The sequence below is a fragment of the Nerophis ophidion genome, linkage group LG12 (assembly GCF_033978795.1).
Source record: "Nerophis ophidion isolate RoL-2023_Sa linkage group LG12, RoL_Noph_v1.0, whole genome shotgun sequence".
Classification (NCBI taxonomy): Eukaryota; Metazoa; Chordata; class Actinopteri; order Syngnathiformes; family Syngnathidae; genus Nerophis; species Nerophis ophidion.
This window is the reverse complement of record NC_084622.1, coordinates 31,494,551-31,507,305: the sequence shown is the minus strand read 5'-3', so window position 1 is coordinate 31,507,305 and position 12,755 is coordinate 31,494,551. Positions and strand designations below refer to the sequence as shown.

Genomic DNA, 12,755 nt, shown 5'->3' with positions numbered 1-12,755 from the left:
TGCCACTGACAATCTGTTCTAGCACATCTTATATTGCAACCACTGTGCGTATTTAATTTGATGCATCAAGAAAACATGCAGTAGACATTTTACAGTGCATATCCTACGCACTTGGTATTTTCATATGCGTTAAAGGCCTACTGAAATGAGATTTTCTTATTTAAACGGGGATAGCAGGTCTATTTTATGTGTCATACTTGATCATTTCGCGATATTGCCATATTTTTGCTGAAAGGATTTAGTAGAGAACATCCACGATAAAGTTCGCAACTTTTGGTCGCTAATAAAAAACCTTTGCCTGTACCGGAAGTAGCAGACGATGTGCGCGTGACGTCCCGGGTTGTGGAGCTCCTCACATCCTCACATTGTTTATAACCATAGGATTCATAGCCACCAGCAGCAAGAGTGATTTGGACCGAGAAAGCGACAATTTCCCCATTAATTTGAGCGAGGATGAAAGATTTGTGATGAGGATATTGAGAGTGAATGACTAGGAAAAAAAAGTAAAAAAAAAAAAAAAGGCGATTGCAGTGGGTGCGATTAAGATGTTATTAGACACATTTACTAGGATAATTCTGGAAAATCCCTTATCTGCCTATTTGTGTTGCTAGTGTTTTAGTGAGATTATATGGTACCTGAAAGTCGGAAGGGTGTGGCCACGGGTGTAGTGACCGCCAGTGTCTCCGTAGGAGGAGGTAATAGTCGCCGCAGCAAGACACAGGCTCCGCTCATAACTACGGTAAGAGCCAACTTTTTACCACAATTTTCTCACCGAAACCTGCCGGTTGACAAGTGGTCGGCATCCATGTTCGCTTGACCGCTCTGATCCATAGTAAAGCTGCACCTTCGGGAATTTTAAACAAGGAAACACCGGCTGTGTTTGTGTGGCTAAAGGCTAAAAGCTTCCCACCTCCATCTTTCTACTTTGACTTCTCCATTATTTATTGAACAAATTGCAAAAGATTCAGCAACACAGATGTCCAGAATACCGTGTAATTCTGCGATTAAAGCAGACTACTTTTAGCTTGGATCGGGCTGGAAAATAATGTCCACTACAACCTGAGACGTCAAACGCACGTGTCATCTTACGAGTCATCATACCGCAACTTTTTTAACACGACACTTCGCGGGAAATTTAAAATTGCAATTTAGTAAACTAAACCGGCCGTACTGGCATGTGTTGCAATGTTAATATTTCATCATTGATATATAAACTATCAGACTGCGTGGTCGGTAGTAGTGGGTTTCAGTAGGCCTTTAAACTGGTAGTGGTCATTCCCACAGTACCCTCACAGGAATAAAACAAAAGCAATATTCATAATTAAAGTAAACATGTGGGACAACTGAGCAAAAATACATCATGTAAGGAGACAAAGTTGAAATGTTGATACTAAACAGTTAATACACTTTGGGCCTGATTTACTAAAGGTTTGCATGTACTAAAAGATGTGCAAACTTGATAGCACACGCATAGCTGATCTACTAAACGTGTGCAAAGTAGATTGCGTCTGTTAAGTGAGGAGAATAGGGCGTGCAATCCATTTTGTTTCTCAGGCTTCATTAATATACAAAATATATGCTGATCATCAGAACACCCACAATACTGCAAGGAGAAAATGCACATACTGTATATCATATAGCACACGCAAGGTGATTTATCAACACTCATCGCCTTTTTGGGAGAACTATTTTTCATCTTATTTAGCACATTTGAAAAGGCAGCACGGTGTAAAGGGGTTAGTGCATGTGCCTCACAATACGAAGGTCCTGAGTAGTCCTGAGTTCAATCCCGGGCTCGGGATCTTCCTGTGTGGAGTTTGCATGTTCGCCCCGGGACTGCTTGGGTTCCCTCCGGGTACTCCGGCTTCCTCCCACCTCCAAAGACATGCACCTGGGGATAGGTTGATTGGCAACACTAAATGGTCCCTAGTGTGTGAATGTGAGTGTGAATGTTGTCCGTCTATCTGTCTTGGCCCTGCAATGAGATGGCGACTTGTCAAGGGTGTACACCGCCTTCCGCCCGAATGCATTTGAGACCCCAAATGGGACATGCGGTAGAAAATGGATGGATGGATGGACTTGAAAAAAGTGTAAACTGACAAAAGGCTGTGTAAGTGGAGTGCTCGCGCTGCAAAGACGGAGAATCTTCTGTCCTGCATGTGTGTTTTAGCATATTTGGATAAATAAAAAATATTACAAACATTGTATAGTCAGCAACATCCTTTTGTAATTTCATTGCTGCTAGAGGACCTAAGGGGCTAATTAAAAAGATTTGAATTGATGCCTTTTGGTGTCATTAAGTATATTTTTAATGATGTTTTTCTTTTCACACAGAATATATATTACTAACATACATCCTATATGACTAAAAACTAAATTTTTGCATCTTAAGCAAATTGATTGATTGAGAAGTTTATTGACATCTTAAAGAATTGAATCCATGTAATGCTTTAAAAAGTTAAAGTTAAAGTACCAATGATTGTCACACACAAACTAGGTGTGGTGAAATTTGTCCTCTGCATTTGACCCATTGCCTTGATCACCCCCTGGGAAGTGAGGGGAGCAGTGAGCAGCAGCGGTGCCGCGCCCGGGAATCATTTATGGTGATTTAACCCCCAATTCCAACCCTTGATGCTGAGTGCCAAGCAGGGAGGCAATGGGTCCCATTGTTTATAGTCTTTGGTATGACTTGGCCGGGATTTGAACTGCCAACCTACCGATCTCAGGGCGGACACTTTAACCACTAAGCCACTGAGTAGGTTAGGCAAATGGATGGCACAAAAAAACAAAAGGCTTGTTTCCACTGTGGTCCATTAAATATTCATCACATTTGATACATTTAATAATAAAATATGTATAACCTGTAACATGTATGGTTGCATCCTCATGCACATTCAGCAGTGGAAAAAGAAAGAAAACAAATTGTGTCAATGTAGATACACTGCACAGCTACTGCTAGTCTCTAGTTTGTCTCAAATTCAGCAAAATGTCACAGGTGGGTGCATGATAACATGAATGTGCAGTAAATGATCAAATGTCTCCATGGTGATGCTCTACAAAATCCTGATTTAAATAAGGCGGTCTGAGCCACTTTACAATTGCACGCGCAGTCTTAGTAGATCACACGCAACACATCTACTACTAATAATAATAATGGATTAGATTTATATCGCGCTTTTCTATTGTTAGATACTCAAAGCGCTCACAGAGAAGTGAGAACCCATAATTCATTCACACCTGGTGGTGGTAAGCTACATCTGTAGCCACAGCTGCCCTGGGGTAGACTGACGGAAGCGTGGCTGCCAATTTACGCCTACGGCCCCTCCGACCACCACCAATCATTCATTCATCATTCATTCACCAGTGTGAGCGGCACCGGGGGCAAAGGGTAAAGTGCCCTGCCCAAGGACACAACGGCAGCAATTTGGATGTCAATAGGTGGGAAGCGAACCTGCAACCCTCAGGTTTCTGGCACGGCCGCTCTACCCACTACGCCATGCCGCCCCTAGTACACACTATTTTAAAGAGTGCACAAACTTTTAAGCGTGTGGGGTAATTGGATCTCAGTAAATCAAGCCCTTTGTCATCTATAATACAAAACTGACACAGGGTTTTATTTTTAAAAGTACGAATATAATATCCGTTTAAAGGGTCCTTATCATGCAAAACCAACTTTTTTTAGGTGCCTGTTTTTGTGTATTCTGACTGTGTATAAATCCCAAATATGTTCAACCAATCCATTGAGGCCATATCTATAAAACAATCTTGCCTTCATTTACACTTTTTCCAAACGAGCCGTTTGGAATTTGCCCCACTTGTGACGTTTTCCCAACTAGTGGAGTCAGCGGATATCTCCATATATATGGTATACTATATATAAGTCTTCCCCTAAAAGCTTTGCACGAGTCAGCCATTGTATCAATAATTTTGTCATTTTTCTCTATCCTCTTGTTTTGGGGCAGACTGGCTCGTAGATGCACATGCATGTGCACGCTGTTGCCATTTCTAATAAAAATAAAAAAACATATCTGTCAGTAGTACATAGGGAAATGTTAAAAACTACAACATGGCTGACGGGGAGATGACAGTCAAAGTGGAGGCACGTAAACAAGACTGCCCACTAAAAACTGCGCTGTTGTGATTCCAATATGAGGAAACCAGAAACAGTGTGCAGCTAAGATTAATCTTTTAATCCTTAAACAAGACATGAATCCAAGACAGCGGGCTGCTGGGAAGCACACGTGGACCATGTTTACACTGCAGTCTATCCATCCATCCCATCCATTTTCTACCGCTTGTCCCTTTCTGGGTCGCCGGGGTGCAGGAGCCAATCTCAACTGCATTCGGGCGGAAGGTGGTGTACACCCTGGACAAGTCGCCACTTCATAGCAGGGCCAACACAGACATAGACAAACAACAAAATCAGTACCACAGTTATTGTACGGTAAAATTCTGCCCGACTGAGCTGCCAGTTTAAAATCTACGATTGTTTTTACTGAAAAGGAAACACGTTACCACAGTTTTGGGGCTTTTTACACAAAAATTGTGTCGAATGAGCTGCCAGTTTTTTACCGTAAAAGAATGTTTACAGTCTACAATTTTATGAATAACTCTCTTCAAAATCATGAGTCAAGTAAATATATAAGTATGCATTTTTATTTATAGAAAAAATGTTGGACTGTATGATAATATATTTTAGGCAATATTGTATGATATTAGCTGGGATAGGCTGTAGCCCCTCTGATAAGCGATAGAAAGTGGATGGATGGATTACAGTTTAAAGGTTTGCAATTTCATGCAGTACTTGTATTTTTTCTGTCAAAATGTAAATAACAAATACATTTAGTAAGAAAAGATGAAGTACTTAACTGACGCACATTATTCCCAGGCCATATAAAATGATGAAATTGGGGCTTGAGTTTGACACCTCCAGTTTAAATGTTTAAAAAGGCTGTGGTGCAACGTACTCTGAGAGGAAAACAAACAATAAGATTGTCTGGATGAAAACTTTTAAAAAGTTTGGAGGTAATTTTAAATAAAATGTCTGGAGGGAACTTAATAAAAGATGAGCTGTCTTATACTGACATCTCAGAAGATGTAGCATCTAATTAACCTCAAAATGTTGCTCAGGTAGTGAAGAAATGTAAACTAATGCATTATTAACATCCCAAAATATGAATAACATGTTCTTTTCACTTTTAACTTGGGGACATTAATTAAATGAGTTTCTTAGGGCAGTAGTTCTCAACCTATTTTCAATGATGTACCCCCTGTGAAATTTTTTTTAATTCAAGTACCCCCTAATCAGAGCAAAGCATTTTTGGTTGAAAAAAAGAGATAAAGAAGTAAAATACAGCAATATGTCATCAGTTTCTGATTGATTAAATTGTATAAAAGTGCAAAATATTGCTCATTTGTAGTGGTCTTTCCTGAACTATTTGAAAAAAACTATATAAAAATAACTAAAAACTAAAATAAACAAGTGATTCAATTCTGAATAAAGATTTCTACACATAGAAGTAATCATCAACTTAAAGTGCCCTCTTTGGGGATTGTAATAGAGATCCATCTGGATTCATGAACTTAATTCTAAACATTTCTTCACAAAAAAAGAAATCTTTAAAATCAATATTTATGGAACATGTCCACACAAAATCTAGCTGTCAACACTGAATATTGCATTGTTGCATTTCTTTTCACAGTTTATGAACTTACATTCATATTTCGTTGAAGTATTATTCAATAAATAAATTTATAAATAATTTTTGAATTGTTGCTATTTTTCGAATCCATCCATCCATCCATTTTCTACCGCTTATTCCCTTTTTGGGGTCGCGGGGGGCGCTAGCGCCTATCTCAGCTACAATCGGGCGGAAGGCGGGGTACACCCTGGACAAGTCGCCACCTCATCGCAGGGCCAACACAGATAGACAGACAACATTCCCACTCACATTCACACACTAGGGCCAATTTAGTGTTGCCAATCAACCTATCCCCAGGTGCATGTCTTTGGAAGTGGGAGGAAGCCGGAGTACCCGGAGGGAACCCACGCATTCACGGGGAGAACATGCAAACTCCACACAGAAAGATCCCGAGCCTGGATTTGAACCCAGGCCTGCAGGAACTTCGTATTGTGAGGCAGACGCACTAACCCCTCTGCCACCGTGAAGCCTATTTTTAGAATATTTTTTAAAAATCCCACATACCCCTTGGCATACCTTCAAGTACCCCCAGGGGTACGCGTACCCCCATTTGAGAACCACTGTCCTAAGGAATGTTTTATACATTAAAAAAAAGGAATTTGCTTGTAATTGTTAAAAAAAACTTGATGTTGAAGATGTTAGGGTTTTCATTGTCAATTAAAATAAGATCACTTAGCACATGGGTGTCAAACTCTGGCCCGCGGGCCAAATTTGGCCCGCCTTGTAATTTAATTTGGCCCATGAGGCAATATCAAATTAACAATAGAGCTGGCCCGCCGCTGTAACACCGCATTCACCGCTAATACTCTTACTTGCCAACCCTCCCGATTTTCCCGGAAGACTCCCAAAGTACAGTGCCCCTCCCAAATTTCATCCCGGACAACAATATTGGGGGTGGGCCTTAAAGGCATTGCCTTTGGCGTTCTCTACAACTGTCTCGTCCACTTTTCCTCCATACAAACAGCGTGCCGTCCCTGTCACATAATATATGCGGCTTATACACTCACTCAAGTGAATGCAACGCATACTTGGTCAACGGCCCTACAGGTCACACTGAGGGTGGCCGTATAAACAACTTTAACACTGTTACAAATATGCACCACACTGTGAACCCACACCAAACAAGAATGACAAACACCTTTCGTGAGAACATCCGCACCGTAACACAACATAAACACAACAGAACAAATACCCAGAACCCCTTGCAGCACCAACTCTTCCGGGACACTACAATATACAACCCCCGCAATCACCAAACCCCGTCCACCTCAACCCCGCCGCCGAAAAGAGGCATTCAATTTTTATTTAAATTTTGATATGCCATTGATATTTTTTCCATCCATCATCTTCCGCTTATCCCTTGAGGTCGGGTCGCGGGGGCAGCAGCCTAAGCAGGGAAGCCCAGACTTCCCTATCTCCAGCCACTTCGTCTAGCTCTTCCCGGGGGATCCCGAGGCGTTCCCAGGCCAGCCGGGAGACATAGTCTTCCCAACGTGTCCTGGGTCTTCCCCGTGGCCTCCTACCAGCTGGACGTGCCCTAAACACCTCCCCAGGGAGGCGTTCGGGTGGCATCCTGACCAGATGCCCGAACCACCTCATCTGGCTCCTCTCGATGTGAAGGAGCAGCGGCTTTACTTTGAGTTCCTCCCGGATGGCAGAGCTTCTCACCCTATCTCTAAGGGAGAGACCCGCCACCCGACGGAGGAAACTCATTTCGGCCGCTTGTACCCGTGATCTTATCCTTTCGGTCATGACCCAAAGCTCATGACCATAGGTGAGGATGGGAACGTAGATCGACCGGTAAATTGAGAGCTTTGCCTTCCGGCTCAGCTCCTTCTTCACCACAACGGATCGATACAACGTCCGCATTACTGAAGACGCCGCACCGATCCGCCTGTCGATCTCACGATCCACTCTTCCCCCACTCGTGAACAAGACTCCTAGGTACTTGAACTCCTCCACTTGGGGCAGGGTCTCCTCCCCAACCCGGAGATGGCACTCCACCCTTTTCCGGGCGAGAACCATGGACTCGGACTTGGAGGTGCTGATTCTCATTCCGGTCGCTTCACACTCGGCTGCGAACCGATCCAATGAGAGCTGAAGATCCCGGTCAGATGAAGCCATCAGGACTACATCATCTGCAAAAAGCAGAGACCTAATCCCGTGGCCACCAAACCGGATCCCCTCAACGCCTTGGTTGCGCCTAGAAATTCTGTCCATAAAAGTTATGAACAGAATCGGTGACAAAGGACAGCCTTGGCGGAGTCCAACCCTCACTGGAAATGTGTTCGACTTACTGCCAGCAATGTGGACCAAGCTCTGACACTGATCGTACAGGGAGCGGACTGCCACAATAAGACAGTCCGGTACCCCATACTCTCTGAGCACTCCCCACAGGACTCCCCGATATTTTTTGATATTTTTTGATTATTATTATTATTGGAAACTTGATTTTGCATGTCACTACAAAGTTATATAAGCCTTGCTTGTTCAATATTCAAAGCAGAACTTGTTTGGGTCCCTGTTAAAAGGTTAATTTGTTCAACCTCGGCCCGCAGCTTTGTTCGGTTTTAAATTTTGGCCAAATCTGTATTTGAGTTTGACACCCCTGACTTAGCACATTGTTTGCATCTCGTTTTCTTTTGTTTCTCGTTAGGTTACACACATCAAGGCTCCTAAGACAGCAGAGGATGAGTTCATCGAGATTCAAAGTGCAACAGGAACAGCCGTGCAACGGTGGGCAGTCCGCTCGCTTACGCTCTGTAAACTGGTATGTACGTCACAACCATGGGAGATTCAGGTTGACGTGCTCTACTGAGATTGTGCCTTGGTTCCAGGTGCTGAAGAATGTAGCATCTCTCCTGTCTGCTGAATTGCGCTTTGCCACTCTCCTCATGGCCGTTATCTGGTTCTGCATGGCCTTCAGGTAATTAGCTCGCATTATGTCTACACAGTCGTTGCACTCAAAACCAACCTCACTTTTGTCGTTCTGTCACATATTGTCACAGTTTCTACGGCCTTTCCGTGTGGTTCCCAGACATGATCAAGCACCTTCAGTATGAAGAATATCAGTTGAAAGTCAAGGTGTGTTATTGCTTTCCATAAGTCATTGTCATTATTGGAAGTTCTACAAGCCGTCATTTCCCAGACCTTTTCACCTCAATATATACGGTGTAGTGAGGGGTAACGAATTCAGTTACCGTATTTTTCGGATTATAAGTCACTCCGGAGTATATGTTGCATTTTTGGGGGAAATTTATTTGATAAAATCCAACACCATGCATAGATAACCGACGTTATAAGTGTACGTTATATGATGCATGGATAACCGACGTTATAAGTGTACGTTATATGATGCATAGATAACCGACGTTATAAGTGTACGTTATATGATGCATTGATAACCGACGTTATAAGTGTACGTTATATGATGCATAGATAACCGACGTTATAAGTGTACGTTATATGATGCATAGATAACCGACGTTATAAGTGTACGTTATATGATGCATAGATAACCGACGTTATAAGTGTTCGTTATATGATGCATAGATAACCGACGTTATAAGTGTACGTTATATGATGCATAGATAACCGACGTTATAAGTGTACGTTATATGATGCATAGATAACCGACGTTATAAGTGTACGTTATATGATGCATAGATAACCGACGTTATAAGTGTACGTTATATGATGCATAGATAACCGACGTTATAAGTGTACGTTATATGATGCATAGATAACCGACGTTATAAGTGTACGTTATATGATGCATAGATAACCGACGTTATAAGTGTACGTTATATGATGCATAGATAACCGACGTTATAAGTGTACGTTATATGATGCATGGATAACCGACGTTATAAGTGTACGTTATATGATGCATAGATAACCGACGTTAAGTGTACGTTATATGATGCACAGATAACCGACGTTATAAGTGTACGTTATATGATGCATAGATAACCGACGTTATAAGTGTACGTTATATGATGCATAGATAACTGACGTTATAAGTGTACGTTATATGATGCATAGATAACCGACGTTATAAGTGTACGTTATATGATGCATAGATAACCGACGTTATAAGTGTACGTTATATGATGCATAGATAACTGACGTTATAAGTGTACGTTATATGATGCATGGATAACCGACGTTATAAGTGTACGTTATATGATGCATGGATAACCGACGTTATAAGTGTACGTTATATGATGCATAGATAACCGACGTTATAAGTGTACGTTATATGATGCATAGATAACCAACGTTATAAGTGTACGTTATATGATGCATAGATAACCGACGTTATAAGTGTACGTTATATGATGCATAGATAACCGACGTTATAAGTGTACGTTATACGATGCATGGATAACCGACGTTATAAGTGTACGTTAAACGATGCATGGATAACCGACGTTATAAGTGTACGTTATATGATGCACAGATAACCGACATTATAAGTGTACGTTATATGATGCATAGATAACCGACGTTATTAGTGTACGTTATATGATGCATAGATAACCGACGTTATAAGTGTACGTTATATGATGCATAGATAACCGACGTTATAAGTGTACGTTATATGATGCATAGATAACCGACGTTATAAGTGTACGTTATATGATGCATAGATAACCGACGTTATAAGTGTACGTTATATGATGCATGGATAACCGACGTTATAAGTGTACGTTATATGATGCATGGATAACCGACGTTATAAGTGTACGTTATATGATGCACAGATAACCGACATTATAAGTGTACGTTATATGATGCACAGATAACCGACGTTATAAGTGTACGTTATATGATGCATAGATAACCGACGTTATAAGTGTACGTTATATGATGCATAGATAACCGACGTTATAAGTGTACGTTATATGATGCATAGATAACCGACGTTATAAGTGTACGTTATACGATGCATAGATAACCGACGTTATAAGTGTACGTTATACGATGCATGGATAACCGACGTTATAAGTGTACGTTATATGATGCACAGATAACCGACGTTATTAGTGTACGTTATATGATGCATAGATAACCGACGTTATAAGTGTACGTTATATGATGCATAGATAACCGACGTTATAAGTGTACGTTATATGATGCACAGATAACCGACGTTATAAGTGTACGTTATATGATGCATAGATAACCGACGTTATAAGTGTACGTTATATGATGCACAGATAACCGACGTTATAAATGTACGTTATATGATGCATGGATAACCGACGTTATAAGTGTACGTTATATGATGCATAGATAACTGACGTTATAAGTGTACGTTATATGATGCATAGATAACCGACGTTATAAGTGTACGTTATATGATGCATAGATAACCGACGTTATAAGTGTACGTTATATGATGCATAGATAACCGACGTTATAAGTGTACGTTATATGATGCATGGATAACCGACGTTATAAGTGTACGTTATATGATGCATGGATAACCGACGTTATAAGTGTACGTTATATGATGCATAGATAACCGACGTTATAAGTGTACGTTATATGATGCATAGATAACCAACGTTATAAGTGTACGTTATATGATGCATAGATAACCGACGTTATAAGTGTACGTTATATGATGCATAGATAACCAACGTTATAAGTGTACGTTATATGATGCATAGATAACCGACGTTATAAGTGTACGTTATATGATGCATAGATAACCGACGTTATAAGTGTACGTTATATGATGCATAGATAACCGACGTTATAAGTGTACGTTATATGATGCATAGATAACCGACGGAGAATGTGCCTGGTATGTTAATGTAACATATTATGGTAAGAGTCAATCAAATAACTATCCATCCATTTCCTACCGCTTATTCCCTTTTGGGGTCGCGGGGGGCGCTGGCGCCTATCTCAGCTACAATCGGGCGGAAGGCGGGGTACATCCTGGACAAGTCGCCACCTCATCGCAGTCAAATAACTATAAATGATAAATGGGTCGTACTTGTACAGCGCTTTTCTACCTTCAAGGTACTCAAAGCGCTTTGACACTACTTCCACATTTACCCATTCACACACACATTCACACACTGATGGAGGGAGCTGCCACGCAAGGCGCCAACCAGCACCCATCAGGAGCAAGGGTGAAGTGTCTTGCTCAGGACACAACGGACGTGACGAGGTTGGTACTAGGTGGGATTCGAACCAGGGACCCTCGGGTTGCGCACAGCCACTCTCCCACTGCGCCACGCCGTCCCAAATCACTATAACATATACCACGCCGTCCCAAATCACTATAACATATAGAACATGCTATACGTTTACCAAACAATCTGTCACTCCTAATTGACGAATCCGATGAAATCTTCATCCTCGATGTCGCTTCTAAACGACTCTGCCAACTCCAAAGGTATGCGACTCTTCCTCTTGTCGTTTTCTGCTGCATATTTCACTACTTCCAGCTTGTAATCTGCAGTACATGATTTCCTTTTCGGTGCCATTTTTGTTCAGCCCTTCTCAGTTTTTATAAGTTACCGCCAATGATGAAATGATCCATTCTAATAGCTACGGCAGTAGCATATAACATATAGCAGTTAGCATTCCATGACCCACAATGCACTTCTGCCGTGACCCTCCCCCACCGAATTCTTATTGGTTGACATGTGTGTGACGATTGCTGACATTTTCTTTGTCTCTTCCGCGAATGAAATAATTAATATTATTGGATATTTTACGGTAATGTGTTAATGATTTCACACATAAATCGGTCCAGAGTATATGTCGCACCCCCAGCCAAACTATGAAAAAAACTGTGACTTATAGTCCGAAAAATACGGTATTTTATTCATACTGGCCGAGATTTGTTAGTGTTCCCCCTTATCGATTCACATAAAATCAAACACTAATATAATATATTTCGATACCCTTATTGTACACATTTTAGCCCTGACCTGGGCAAATTAAGGACCGTGGGCCGCATGCATGAGGTGGCGACTTGTCCAGGATGTACCCTGCCTTCCGCCCGATTGTAGCTGAGATAGGCGCCAG

The 12,755-nt window shown here is 41.4% G+C and overlaps 1 protein-coding gene across 1 annotated transcript in view; it reads left to right on the top strand.

The window, feature by feature from the left end:
* The window catches only part of LOC133563308 (synaptic vesicle glycoprotein 2B-like), a 100,010-nt gene that overhangs the window by 61,111 nt on the left and 26,144 nt on the right, over nucleotides 1–12,755 (top strand). Inside the window, exons 8-10 of the mRNA XM_061917372.1 lie at nucleotides 8,359–8,472; nucleotides 8,540–8,628; nucleotides 8,711–8,786. Coding sequence (XP_061773356.1) covers nucleotides 8,359–8,472; nucleotides 8,540–8,628; nucleotides 8,711–8,786 — 279 coding nt within the window. The remainder of the gene's footprint in view (nucleotides 1–8,358; nucleotides 8,473–8,539; nucleotides 8,629–8,710; nucleotides 8,787–12,755) is intronic.